Below are 14,840 nucleotides of genomic sequence, written 5' to 3' on the forward strand. Positions count from 1 at the left end.
ATATTTGATTCTTGTATAGCCATGATGGTTTCAGCACAGAAAAATAATTGGAATATTTAATTCATATGGACTAAAAACAGCTAATGGCATTAAACCAAGGAAGCTGAATGCTTTAGAGAAAAAAAAAAAGAAGAAGCTTAAAACACACTGTTCATATAATTAACACAAAAATAGTAACACTGCAAGAGATTGAGGCACTGGTTAGGAGGTCAACGGGCAGTTTCCAGACTAGTTTTGGAAGCTACTGATCCTTGGCATCAGTATTTCTGGAAGTGCAGTATGCAGGACGGGCTACTTATTACATCTGTCCATTCTGACTTCAGATTTTAATAAAATACACACTGAAAGTTTCTCATTTGTTTGTTTTTTCTTATAGTCAACATGCACTACAATGCGTCACCCATCCCCCTCCCTACTATCGAAGACGGGAATCAAATTTACAAAGAATGGTCCCAAAGTTAGATCAGAATTCATTCCCTTCAATTTCTTTTTTTTTTGTATTTTTTTTTTTATAAAATAGGCAATTAATAAAACATTATGGCCAGCACCATTAAAAATTAGGATTACCGGTGTGCAACTGAAAGCTTTGAGCTTTTTATTTATTCTAGTTGACTTACATCTTGGGGAAACCCTGCAACAATAAAACGTGTCTAAGTGATCCAATCTGTCCCCTTCCCCAAACACAAGATGGACTGAAGTATCTTGTCATAGCGAATCAATCATTCTGAAACCCTACAAGAATTCATAAACACTTGTGGGGCTTCCATGAAATCTTGGCATTTGCACCCTTCTAGCGGAGTTTGGCTACTTCCATATTATTCAAGGGAGAAAGCTTCCTGACTCACACTAAGCTCAGACATCAGTTGCTGTATTAACCCAAAACTAAGTTTGTCAATTTAGGATCCCAGCCTAGGTCTTTTTCTTGGAGATGTGTCTTCCTCCTCCTCTTCTTCCTCATCATCAGGATAATCCACCAATCCGATCAGACTCCCCTGCTGCAAAAACAGAGAATGTTAGTTCATCAGTCGATTATAACATAGGCTAAAGCTACATGCAATGCTACTACCAACAGCTTCTTGCTGCTTTGGGATCTTCTAGAACAGAGTTTCTCAGCACCAGTCCTCAAGTCCTCCAACAGGTTGTTTTCAGGATTTCCCTATTATGCAGGTTATGTAATTGTCAGAGCACCAGGAATTACCACAGTTGTCCCCCCCCCCCCCATGGCAGGGGTCAGCAACCTTCAGCACTCCAGCTGTTGTAGAACTACAAATCCCAGCATGCCCTGAACGCCAAAGGAATTATTAGTCCAGCAAAGGCTATAAGAGTATGCTGGGAATTGCAGTTTCACAACAGTAGGCATGTCGAAGGTCGCTGAAACCTGCTCTATGGCATAACCTCAAATCACGACCTGTTGGTTGCACTAGAAGACTGGATTTGAGAAGAACTCGTCTAGAAGAAGGATGCAGCCGGCCTGTTTCACCCTACGAGAATCACACTTGTCTTTAGGTCATGGTTGAAGAGGAGGTTTCCCCATCACAAGCAGGAGTCAATATTTAGCCCTGGAAAAATCAGTCATACTGTAGAATAGTGATCCCATTTTGTTTTTATTATTAAAACTAAGCAAGATCACATGAATTTCCGCTTAGAAGAAGTAGGTTCATGTAGGGGTGGGCAAAGCATTCTAGATTTCTTGGTTAGCATTATGTTGTACCTGAAATTTGTTGACTGCCCCCACACCAAAGCATCTTTGAGCAGAGTAAAATTAGATTAGCAATGACTACCTATGCTCTAGTATAAATCCTTGCCTCTAGCAAGGCTTCATAATAGATCACAGAAGGCAGTCGGAGGCCTTCAAAAGGCCTCCAGCTGCCACAGCGACCGATAAGCACCCCGCAACTTTGCCGAGGGCTGGGGCCGATCAGGGGGATAGAGGTAGTGCCCTCCCTCTGCCTCACTGCTCAGATGCAGAGGTCACCATTGGCTGCAGCACCTGAGAGGTTAAATGGGAATGATGTGAGTCATTGCCGATCAGAGCTAGGCTGCTTTCTTCCAAAAACAGTGCCACGCCTGTCCACAGGCTGGTACTACAGCTGAGCTGCAATATTATACACAAACAACCCATGGACAGGTATGGCACTGTTCTAGAACAAAGCAGCCATGCTATATTTCTATGGAACATATAGTACGGACAGGGGGGGTTCCAGCTAGTAAAGTGCATTACTAAGGTTTTAAGTCCTTTGTCATATTACAATCTTAACCGCCACCTTTGAATACAATAGTTCTCATTTATAAAACGGTCTAACTTAAAACCTGGCCTTGCTGCTCATCGCAACCACAGTGCAGATGTCATGTTTCCACAAGTTTAAGAAATGAATGGCGGGCTCCAAATTGGTTATGGGCAACAAGGCCAGTTCTTTGTTACATTTAATAAACGGAGGTCCAGTGTGTATATATTTGCTACATAAAAAGCCAAGCAACTTTGTAAATGCCGTTGATCACTTATTATAGTCCGGAGCTGCATTTACAATTCTGGCTGCTTTTGGAAACCCTAGACAAGCTTGTCAGACATAGATTACTAACAGTGTATGGTGTAAAGAAGGAACAGAGAACGCAAGACACCAGAGCAAGCAAGGTACACTGGACGATTTCAGCTCTGAAGTATGCAGGATTGTGAACGCAGCTCTGAATTATAATACAGGATGTGATTCGGGATCAGCGGGAGATTAGTAATACCAAGTACTCACAAAGTTTGGTTATGTAAATGGTAAAATGGTGGCCGAAGGATATATACGGGAGCGTTTTAAGCGGTGAGCAATATTTAGGACTCAAGCGTAATATTGTCTCACCTTGGTAGAGGTTACTGTAGTTGATAAACTTGTGTTTTTAGATGATGATCCATTAGAACCTGCTGGTGGGGTCTGAGCTGCCACAGACTTGCTGTTTGCACCATTTGCTCCATTAGCTGAACTGGCAGAGTGAGAAAAAGTGAACTTGAACCCTCCCGCTGCAGTCCTCTTTGGAAGATTCTCTTTGTCCTCACTTTCTTTAGCTTGGAGGGGAAAAATATAAAATTAAAAAAATGATAGGAACATAAATAGCTTAATTTAAAGAGGCTCTGTCACCAGTTTATAACTTCCTATAAAAATTATAAATCTAAAAATGATCATAACTTTGTAAATAAACGTTTTTTAACCCCTTCACGACCAGCCCACGTAGATTAACGGGCTGCTGTGCTGGGCTTTTCTCCTGCAGCCCGTTAATCTACGTGGTGTCAGAACAGAGTGCACAGCGCTCTCCCTGTGCTCTGAATCTCTCAGCACACGCTGCTACTAGCAGCCTAAGTGCTGAGAGAAGACATCAGGACCGGATTGGTGTCGGTCCTGATGACGTGATCACCATGATAAAGCTATCATGGTGTTCACAGCAAAGTTTGTTGCAGCAGCAAAGTTTCGTGCTGTTTGTTACAATGTTTCTCCTCCCTCCCTGTCAGATCGTTCTGAGACAGTGGGGGAGAAGAAGCTGTGCCGAGCAGCTTCTGTGTGTCTCATATAAAGACACAAGGACTGTGAAAAACACACAGAAACCACCTCCACATAGTTTAGTGTAGGCAGCTAGCTATAGTTTAGGTAGATAGTACTCAGACTAGGACAATTAATTAGTTAATAATCAATTAGGGCTTATGTGTGTGTGTGTGTATATATATATATATATATATATATATATATATATATATATACATACATATACATACATATATACATACACACACACACATTAATTATATATATATAGATATATATATATATATATATATATATAGAGAGAGAGACAGATATATATCGGTCTCTCTCTATATATTTACATCTATAAAATTATTTAGATATATATTTATATACTGTGTATATATATATATATATATATATATATATATATATATATATACATATACACACACACACACACACACACACACACACACACACGTAATATATATTATATATAGACATATATTTGAAATTTGTTAACACTAAAAATTAATAATTAGGGATGTTGTATATCTATATCATCATATAGATATATACGTACATGTAATATATACGTATACACACATATACTTATATAAATCTCTTCATATATTTTACACGTCTGTAAATTCTAAATACATTGATTCATTGTTAGGCTGTGTTCACACGGAATTTTTTGCAGGAGGAAAATTCCTCCTGCAAAAACTGCTCCGGACGTTTTTTGCACAGTGGTTTGCCAAAAACTCGTCAAAACACTCGAGGTGTTTTTTTTTACCCTTCTGACTGATTGAAATGGGGTTTTGGAGGCGGAAACCTCCTCAAGATAGGTGATGTCGCTTCTTTTTACCGCGATGCGTTTTTTTTGCTCACGGTAAAAAAGTTCATCCAACTCCCATTGAATTCAATGGGAGACATTTTCGGGCGGTTTTTGACGAGTTTTGCGGAGCGGTTTCCGCGCCGAAAAACTTGTAAAAAAAACTCTGTGACCAGGGCCTTAGGGTTGTTCATAAATTTATTGATCAATGGATTAGTGGACTTTTTCTTTGTTACTTTTATTAAAACGGTTACAAAAAATAAGTAAAAAAAAAAAAATACGTAAAAAATGGCACGCAAGTTATATACCACTGAAGAGGCATTTGCTCTCTTGGATTCTGATAGTGAATGGGGTCACTTTTGGGGGGTTTCTGCTGTTTTTGTCCCTCGAGGGCGTTGCAAATGGGACATGGCACCGAAAACCATTATAGCAAAATTTGAGCTCCAAAACCCAAATGGCGCTCCTTCCCTTCTGAGGGCTGTAATGTGTTCAAATATAAGTTTATGACCACATATGGGGTATTGCCGTAATCAGGATAAATTTCTTTACAAATGTTGGGGCGCTTTTTCTCCTTTATTGCTTGCAAAAATTAAAAAATGTCTATGTTTCTTCAGAAGAAATGTAGATTTTCATTTTCACAGACTAACGCCAATAAATTCAGCAAAAAACCTGTGGGGTTAAAATGCTCACTATACAACTAGATAAATTCCTTGAGGGGTCTAGTTTCCAAAATGGGGTCACTTTTTGGGATTTCCACTGTTTAGGCACCACAAGACCTCTTCAAACCAGACATGGAGCCTAAAATATATTGTAATAAAAAGGAGGCCTCAAAATCCACTAGGTGTTACAGAATTTTTTCTATTACAAATGAATTTCTGCAAAAATAATTACATTTGTAAATTTCACATCTACTTTGCTTTAGTTCCTGTGAAATGTCTAAAGGGTTAAGAAACTTCCTGAATGCTGTTTTGAATACTTTGAGGGGTGAAGTTTTTAAAATGGGGTGAATTATGGGGAGTTTCTAATATATAAGGCCCTCAAAGCCACTTCAGAAGTGAACTGGTCCCTGAAAAAATAGGTTTTGGAAATTTCTTGAAAATGTGAGAAATTGCTGCTAAAGTTCTAAGTCTTGTAACGTCCTATAAAAATAAAAGGATGTTCAAAAAACGATGCCAACATAAATTAGACATATGGGGGATGTTAACTAGTAACTATTGTGTGTGGTATTAATATCTGTTTTGCAAGCAGATACATTCAAATTTAGAAAAATTTTTTGCAAATTTTCTATAAATTTTGGTGTTTTTCACAAATAAATATTGAATTTATCGACCAAATTTTTTTACAGACGTAAAGCACAATATGTCACGAGAAAACAATCTCAGAATCGCTTGGATAGGTAAAAGCAATCCGGAGTTATTACCACATAAAGTGACACATGTCAGATTTGAAAAAATCGCCTGCGTCCACAAGGCCAAAACAGGCTGTGTCCTGAAGGGGTTAAAAAGAACTAAACAAAAAAACCCTGTCGTTATCAGCATCAAAGCGCCTATTAGATTAGGAGACAAGTTATAGTTTTTATAGGTACCATTTTTGGATACATGCGACTTTTTGATCACTTTTTATTTTAATTTTTGATTGACCAAAAAAACAAAAATGGCAGTATTTTTTAGTTTTTTTTTTCCGGCGTTCACTGTGCGGGATAAATAATAATATTTTTATAGTTACGGTAGTTACGGTCGCAGCGATACCAAATATGTATGGCTATTTTTTTTCAATAATAAATGATTTGATAAGGGAAAAAGGGCAATCATGTTTTATGTTATTACTTGAAACTTTTATTGTATTTTTTACAACTTATTTTTACATATTTTTTTACACTTTTTAGTCCCACCAGGGGACTTGAAGCTCCAACTGTTTGTTTGAGGTTCTAATACATTGCACTACCTACGTAATGCAATGTATTAGAACGGTCAGTTCTTCACGGACAGCAAGCCGATCAGGCTCCGCCTCCGGACAGGGCCTTATCGGCTTCCGTAATGGCAGACAGGAAGCCATTGTTAGGCCTGCTGTTGCCATAGTAGCAGTAGCTAGCCTTGCCATTGCATGGCAGGCTGCCGATTTGCTACATACCACTAAGATGCAGCAATCGCATTGGATCACTCCATCGAAGGGGTTAATGGCAGGAATCGGCGCTAGCTCCGGTTCTTGCCGATACATTGGTGTGTCCACTGTTGCATACAGCGGACACCCACTGCTGATGACGCCGGCTGAGCTTCTGAGCCGACGCCATCTTGCCGATGGTACCAGAAGCGTTTAAGGCCCCGACAAGCAGGGCTTAGGAGGCTTTTGTTGCTGGCAGACTGGGAGGTAAGTATTAGGCCTCCGATCGCTTTTGCAGCCACCGGCAACGCAGCGATCACGTTGCTGGGGTGCCGGTGGCTAAAAACTCCTCACATGCTGAGATCTCTATTGAACGCACCATGTGAGGGGTTAATCGGTTGGATCGGAGGCTAGCTCCGGTCCTGGACGGATACCTCAGGGTGCCAGCTGTGACCTACAGCTGGCACCCAGCGGTGATTGTGCTGGCTCAGCTCCTGAGCTAGCGCCATCTCCTTCAGGTACAGTTACGTGGAAATGCGTTCAAACACCAGTTTCCATCAAGTAACTGTACGTGATTTTGCGGGAAGGGGTTAAGTACATAGACTGAACCTGTGGTGTACTTGGAGTTTGACAGATGCAGAAGCATGATCAGACTGAGGTGGAGCCGCACAGATAATAGATCATTTTGTGGGAAGATTTATCAAAGGGCTCACGCGACCTACTGTATTACAGCTCCCTACCTCTAAATGCCTTGAGGAGGATTCAGTTCTATTCCAAATGCAGGCTCTATCAGATGCTGCATTACTGCGCACCATAAGGGTATGTACACAAAGGTTCCTATTCAACAACTACAAGCAGAGATCTTGAGTTGATACATTGAAAGGAGTTTAATTGTTTTGGGCACCTTTATTATGCAAGTCAGCGCCACTTACATATAGATGAACGCTCCGGGAGGCAGATCGGCCATTCCACCATTCTCTTCAGTTATGTGACCACCAAGTGCCAGTTTTCTATCTGAGTATACTAAAATGGACGGGACATGAAACTCACACCCAGCCCGAAACCCTCTCCTCTTCAACATGACACCAAAACTCCTTCCTCTGCATGATGCCGCACTGGACAAACCGCACATGTGCCGATAACGGGGATACTGAAAAGAGTGGAGTCGTGGAAAACAGGTGGTTGTTACCACTGACTACCAATGTATAGACGTGGCTAAGCTAATCACGTGACTCAGAAGGAGAACAGTGGAACGGGATGCATCTGGCTGCCAGAGCATCGATCTATATATAGTAGCACTGACTTACATATTAAAAGTTGCACAATACATTTGCATGAAAAAACCCTTTAAGTACATTTAAAAAAAAATCAAAGCCAGAATACCCCGTTAAAAAAGGCGCGCCATCCATTTATACCTTTCTTTGTTTCCATAAATTTTTCATAACTATCAGGAAAGTCATCTTCTGTCTTAGACTTTTCGACAGGAGGTACAACGGCTTCACCTTCTTCCTCCTCGTCTTCATTAAACCATAGCTCTTCATCTTCTTCCAGAGCTCTTGCATCTCTACGGAATCTGTTGCTACGCAGAATAGACGGTACACTATGGGGAAAATATATTTAAAAAAGTGTCACCAAAATGCCAAATGAACGTTCGGTGCACTGCGCAACTACCGTGGTGCTCTACGCTTCTTACATAGCCCGGCCATTCTTATATTAAGTGAACGGACAACCATGCTACGTAAATAGGTTAATGTCGTAGCGTGGCACAAATTTGTTTGGCGCCTGTTACATCTGTAGATGTGATCGCACAGGAGTTGGACTCGATTGCTCAGGTCAGCTGCTGTATAATTGGGCACTGCATTCCCAGTCACAGGAAAAATTGATGTCAATCAAACTTCCAAATAACAGATTGTATCATCCAGATAAAGAGAAACACATTCGACAAAAAAATCCTTTATATGAATGTCTGTGCTTGAACATTTGTTGTTAATCTAAAATTGGTTCATTATGTATTTCTACACATCGGTTTAAAGCAACCTGCAGCTGCCACTAGAGGGAGCTCCGGAGTATACTGCATTCTGTATTTCTGAATTGAATGTATAAAAAGTTTTCTGCTTTAGAAAAGTCGCAGTTGCTGCAAAAGCTTAGCGACTTTAATTTTTACGCTGCCTACGGCTCTCAGCAGAGAAAGTGGGAGGGGCGGGGTCACCAGCGGCACTATACAATTCACTTTACAGCACAAATCTACACCAGCTCATAGCCGCCGTAGGTTTAACTTGCTGGCACTCGGATGGCCGGAGATATGCGCCTAATTTAATAAGAGGCACGCACCTCTTAACGAATTTGGCACATCTTACGCTAGAGTTTTTATTTCAAGACTGGTGTATGAGATACCAGTCTTAATAAAATTTTCCCAGTAGAGTTGAGCAAAAAATAAATAGACGACGCCTCAGGCGTCCATAATACAGCTGTTTTGTATGGTGCCGTAATAAGGTTCCCATTCCAGTGCATGAGGTCTTACTATATCTGCAGGAAAAATATCAAGATAGAAAACACTAGAATTTTTACAGCAGCCTCACCTGTTTAATTTTTGACTCTGTCTGTCTTTTTCTTGCTCATACTTGGTCTTCAGCCCCTTGAATGTTTGAACATATTCAATAGATTCAAGAGCTTTATAGAAGTTATCCACTATATGTGCCGTTAGAGACTTTATGTCTTCCTGCAACGTAAAAGGAAAGATCTGACTTGAAGATCCACTTGATTTACTGACGAGCGCTGGATCTATTATACTGGCAGCGGTGACATTTTATAGTGAGTTGCAAGTTTGAACAGTAAGAGGACTTTATGAAAGCACAAGAGGAAAGTGGATCTGAATGAGCCAAATGCAGTGACAGGAACAGGAAAAGCAGATACAGAAGTGATGACCCTATAACAGCAACATCAGCCCCCTTATTAATGGGGCTCGTACACCAGCTCCATGTTCTTACCCAACACTATTGGACGCCATTGCTATAGCCCATACTCTGGCATGCTCCCTACACCTAACAATATATGTCCTATTCCGACTGCTAGGACTTCTAGTCCCTGAATGTTCCTAAAACAATTTCCATTTAAAACCACAAAAAAAAAAAAAAAAAAAAGAGACCCCCCCCCCACAGTATTTAACCCCTTAAACGACTCAGACATTTTTGGTTTTTACATGTTCATGTTTTTTATTTTTGGCGTGAGGGCTTTATTATTTTTTGCCGGAGCAGTTGTTGTTTCTATTGGCACCATTTAAAGTACCATATAATGTACTGGGAAACGGAGAAAAAATTCTTTGTGGGGTGGAATTGGAAAAAAACCTAAATTCCTCCATTGTTTTTTTGGGTTTTGTTTTTACGGCCTTCATCGTGCGGTAAAAACGACAACTTCAATCTGCGGCTCAATACGATTACGGTGATACCAAATTTATCACGTTTTTTTAATAGATTTTACTACTTTTACAAAGAAAAAACAATTTGTTAAAAAAATTTGTTCAGTTTCACCAAATTCTGAGAACTTTATTTTTCCGTTGATTGAGCGGTGTGAAGGTTTTTTGTTTTTTTTTGCGGGATGAGCTGTGGTTTTTATTACTACCATTTTTTGATCACTTTTTACTTCTTTTTTTGAACGCTAATGTGACCAAAAAACAACGATTCGGATGTTCAAGTTTTTTTTTTACGTAGTTCACCACACGTTTTATTAGTCCCCCTAGGGCACTTGAACCAGCAATAGTTAGACCCCCGGGCTACCATGACAACCATCGGCGCCCCCCGATCGCGTTGCGGGGGTCCGTTGGGCTGTCGGAGGTGGCAGCCACCCTCTGTCTTAACACCGCGGTTGCTATTGACTGTGGCATTTAACTAGTTAAACAGCCAGGAACAGCGCGATCGTTGTTCCTGGCTGTTTGAGCAGCGTGTCAGCTGTGATACACAGCTGACACCTGTAGCGTATAGAGGGGGCTCAGCGAGTGAGCCCACTCCAAACATCACCCTTCCCCATGACGTGGGCTGGGAAGGGGTTAAATTCTGCTCTCTATTGGAGATTCCCCCCCCATAGTAAAATCGCAACAGACCATCAGGGCTGTATGTAAAGAGTAATAAATTCCTCTCTCGAACACAGAACAAATGGCCATAGTAGGAGAAGTGCTAGAAACGGCCTTCCCCATACATAGTAAACGTGGCTTAGCGGGGCAGATATGAGCCTGTACCCCGGGATGTAAGCGCTAGTATGGTCAGACAGCTACTTACCACTCTGATGAATTCAAACAGTTCTATTATTGCAGAGTTTAGCAAGTTGTATCTGGTTCCATTATCCAGAAGTGCATTAATAACTGGTTCAAAGAGATTTCCCTTTATAATATAACGGTTGTAGAATTCATCCTTCAAACCAATTATTCGCCTCAAGAAACGCAAAGCACCTAAAATAAAGACATTGTATGAATAATACATCGCTACAAATATAATCATCAAAAACATGAAAGCTGCAAATATGAGCGTCGCTATATCATCCCTCAATAAAAAAAACAGCCAACATTTACACTAATAGCAAAATGTACACAAGGAGCCTTGTAAAAAGGACGATTGTTAGGGCATGTTCACACGCAGTGTTTTCAGACGTAATTCGGGCATTTTACGCCTCGAATTACACCAGAAAAAATGGCTCCATTACGCCTACAAACAAATCTGCCCATTGCTTGCAATGGGTTTTACGGTGTTCTGTTCCCACGAGGTTTCATTTTACGCGTCTGTCAAAAGACAGCGCGTAAAAAGACGCCCGCGAAAAAGTGCATGTCACTTCTTGGGACGATTTTTGGAGCAGTTTTTCATTGACTCCATTGAAAAACAGCTCCAGTAACGTCCGTAAAATAAAAAATGTGAGTTGCTACGAAAACGTCTGAAAATCAGGAGCGGTTTGCGCCTGAAAACCGCTCCTTATTTTCAGACGTTTATGGTCACTGTGTGTGAACATACCCTTAGGAAGCACAGCCACTTTTAGCAAGCCATAGATCAAAAAAACAAAAACATAATGGGATAAACCAATAGTTAATAAGAGCTCTAACCACCGTTTGTGGGGCAACATAATGTCGGTCATCCAGCTGAAAATGCTATTTGGGAAGTACATCGGTCATTCAGCCGCCGTTTCCCTGCAGCCACTTCACAAGTACACAGGCAAAAAGTTGGCTAGGATCGAGCATAACTAATAGGAGCTCATGCACAAACCAGTAACCAGTCTCTAGCCTATTAGTTACGTTGGCCTACAGGCATGGCCACTTCTCAGCGTCTGCAGTGGAATTGACTGTTCCACAGGTAGAGCCACGTTTTTTAAGTTATTCCACCCTGGTATAAAGATTCCGAAAATGTGTTATAGACAAAAGTTTTAAATAGGAAAGAAAAGGACTTACAAAGTGCCAAAAAAGTATGTTTTGAGTTCATGAGTATTAACACTCTTCGGAGCAAATCCTTGTTCATGATGTAGTTTTTGATGTGGTACGTATGATGTTCTACACAGAACGTCAGCAACTCCAGAATTAATGCAAGGAGTTGAGCAGTCTGATAGTTATCTGAAATACATAGAAGAAACAATGATCGTCAGCAATACACAAAGCACCCAAAGCCATTGTGAGAATATTCCATGCAAGAATTAGGCAATCATTATCTGGTATAAGACGTGTAATCGGTACAGAAGTCATTTTACTTCAAGCCTTCCTATAACTAGGAGATTATCATTCAGTTTTGTGCTAATTTAACACTGCATTAGCTTACTGCATACAGGTTATTGATTTCAAGGGGAGCTGTATAACTAGAAGTAGCACCTCCTAGTGGGGAAAATAAGTATATCTATCCATCTTAGATCAGGCCACCTTCTTCCATTGCTCCATTGACCAGTTCTGATGCTCAAGTGCCCATTTTGGACAGGGGTCAGCAGGGACACTATGATCAGTCTGCAGCTACGCAGTCCAAAACTCCGCAAGCTGTGATACACTGTGCATTCGGACAACTTTCTATCACACCCTGCAACTTTTTAAGCAATTTGCGCTACAGTAACTTCTTTGAAATCCAAGAAGGGCTAGCCTTCACTACCCACGTGCATCAACGAGCCTTGGGCGCCCATCACCCTTTTGCCGGCTCACCAGTTTTCCTTCCTTGGACCACTTTTGCTAGGTACTAACCACTGCATTGGCCACAGACCAGCAATTTTGGAGATGCTCAGACCAGTTTAGCCATCACAATTTGGCCCTTGTCACAGTGGCTCAGTTTTTCAACACTTCAATAACTGACTGTTCACTTTCTGCCTAAAAAGTTGTTTTGTTTACCAAATTAAAAAAATAAAAATGGTGCAAATTGTGTTTAAAGAACAAATATAGGATTTCATAACGGGTTTACTTACAGGGAATCTGCTCTTTAAAGCTCGTCTCTGCAGATACAGCTATTTATCTGCCATTATTCTGCACAATATTCCACTTGGTAGAGAAGTGCAGCTCCGAATTACAACTATTTCAGAGAACGGTCTTTGGTCACTCACTAGAATAAAGCCACAGTCCTCTACTCTAACCTCCATAGATCTGTCAAGGTAAATGCTCTGCTACACTAAAGCATTTACACGAGCAGATAAATTGGCGAGATTGGCACGCGCACAAGAATCATAACCGCTTAATGTTAATAGGTGTAGCGCCTGAACGACTAGAGAGAAAATGGGGTTCTAATCGCATAGCCAGAGGAAAATCCCTAAAAGAAATGTTCCACAAATGACTGAAGAAGTCAGTTACTTTAATAGACAGACACAAAATACACTTACCTGGACAAATCGTGCTGCCCTTTGTGGGTGTAATACTAGAATCTGAAGAAAAGCACAAACAAAGATCATTTCTAGTTCTCAAAGACAGAACAAGTCTTTATGGCATGGATTCTACTGTATACACAGTCTAGCTGTTTAGGACATACGTCAGATGTATACGGTCAAGGATTGTCTGTTACGTGGGTTAGTGGGAAGATCAATGAAATGGCACAAGTAAAACTACCGGACAGCACCAAAGTCTAAATACAACAGGCAGCGAAAAACAAAATCTATCGTAGGGTTAAACACTGCATGAAGAATTTGGGGATCACCCGACAGGACATGGATTTTTGTTGTCGTTTTGCTAATGTTATTTCTTTTAAAACTTTATCAAAAGGTCATGCACACTAGATACAAGAGTTGCATTGGTTTGCTTTTAACCTGCCCAATCCTTTGATTGTCTGCACCAGGTGATCGGCAGCAAACTTAAAGAGGCTCTGTCACCAGATTTTGCAACCCCTATCTGCTATTGCAGCAGATAGGCGCTGCAATGCAGATAACAGTAACGTTTTTATTTTTAAAAAACGAGCATTTTTGGCCAAGTTATGACCATTTTTTTAGTTATGCAAATGAGGCTTGCAAAAGTCCAAGTGGGCGTGTTTAAAAGTAAAAGTCCAAGTGGGCGTGTATTATGTGCGTACGTCGGGGCGTTTTTAATACTTTTACTAGCTGGGCGCTCTGATGAGAAGTATCATCCACTTCTCTTCAGAACGCCCAGCTTCTGGCAGTGCAGACAGCGTGTTCTAGAGAGATCACGCTGTGTCGTCACTCACAGGTCCTGCATCGTGTCAGACGAGCGGGGACACATCGGCACCAGATGATTCTGCAGCAGCATCGGCGTTTGCAGGTAAGTAGCTACATCGACTTACCTGCTAACGCCGATGCTGCTGCAGAATCAACTGAAGCCTCTGGTGCCGATGTGTCCGACACGATGCAAGACCTGTGAGTGACGTCACAGCGTGATCTCTCGAGAACACGCTGTGTGTCTGCACTGCCAGAAGCTGGGCGTTCTGAAGAGAAGTGGATGATACCTCTCGTCAGAGCGCCCAGCTAGTAAAAGTATTAAAAACGCCCCGATGTACGCACATAATACACGCCCACTTGGACTTTTACTTTTAAACACACCCACTTGGACTTTTACAAGCCTCATTTGCATAAATACAAAAATGGTCATAACTTGGCCAAAAATGCTCGTTTTTTAAAAATAAAAACGTTACTGTTATCTACATTGCAGCGCCAATCTGCTGCAATAGCAGATAGGGGCTGCAAAATCTGGTGACAGAGCCTCTTTAAATGCTGGGTGCACACGATACGTTTTTAACATAAGTTTGTCTTTCAATGGGAGTTCATCCACCAAAACAAAAGACATATGCTAGAAACACAGTGTGAACCCGGACAAAAGTGCGCGTGTATGGAGGAATCTGGACTGATAACTTGCGGTCAGTCAACAGCTCTCTTATGTATATGACAAGCTTAACTCCTTTGCGACATTTGACGTATCCATAGTGAACTCGCTCCATACGATGCCGGTGTCGGATGTTTGT

At 41.0% G+C, this 14,840-nt stretch overlaps 1 protein-coding gene across 2 annotated transcripts in view; it reads right to left on the reverse strand.

Annotated features, from left to right (window-relative positions):
• Positions 1-295: 295 nt before the first annotated feature.
• Positions 296-14,840, reverse strand: part of PPP4R3B (protein phosphatase 4 regulatory subunit 3B) — a 54,640-nt gene continuing 40,095 nt past the window's right edge. For both annotated transcript variants that reach the window (XM_075862981.1, XM_075862982.1), the window contains exons 10-16: positions 13,258-13,299; positions 11,864-12,022; positions 10,710-10,879; positions 9,018-9,157; positions 7,854-8,038; positions 2,847-3,049; positions 296-995 (exon numbers count right to left, since the gene is read on the reverse strand). In XM_075862981.1, the coding sequence (XP_075719096.1) occupies positions 897-995; positions 2,847-3,049; positions 7,854-8,038; positions 9,018-9,157; positions 10,710-10,879; positions 11,864-12,022; positions 13,258-13,299 (998 nt within the window). In that variant the 3' untranslated portion in view covers positions 296-896. The remainder of the gene's footprint in view (positions 996-2,846; positions 3,050-7,853; positions 8,039-9,017; positions 9,158-10,709; positions 10,880-11,863; positions 12,023-13,257; positions 13,300-14,840) is intronic.

The sequence above is a fragment of the Rhinoderma darwinii genome, chromosome 4 (assembly GCF_050947455.1).
Source record: "Rhinoderma darwinii isolate aRhiDar2 chromosome 4, aRhiDar2.hap1, whole genome shotgun sequence".
Lineage (NCBI taxonomy): Eukaryota > Metazoa > Chordata > Amphibia > Anura > Rhinodermatidae > Rhinoderma > Rhinoderma darwinii.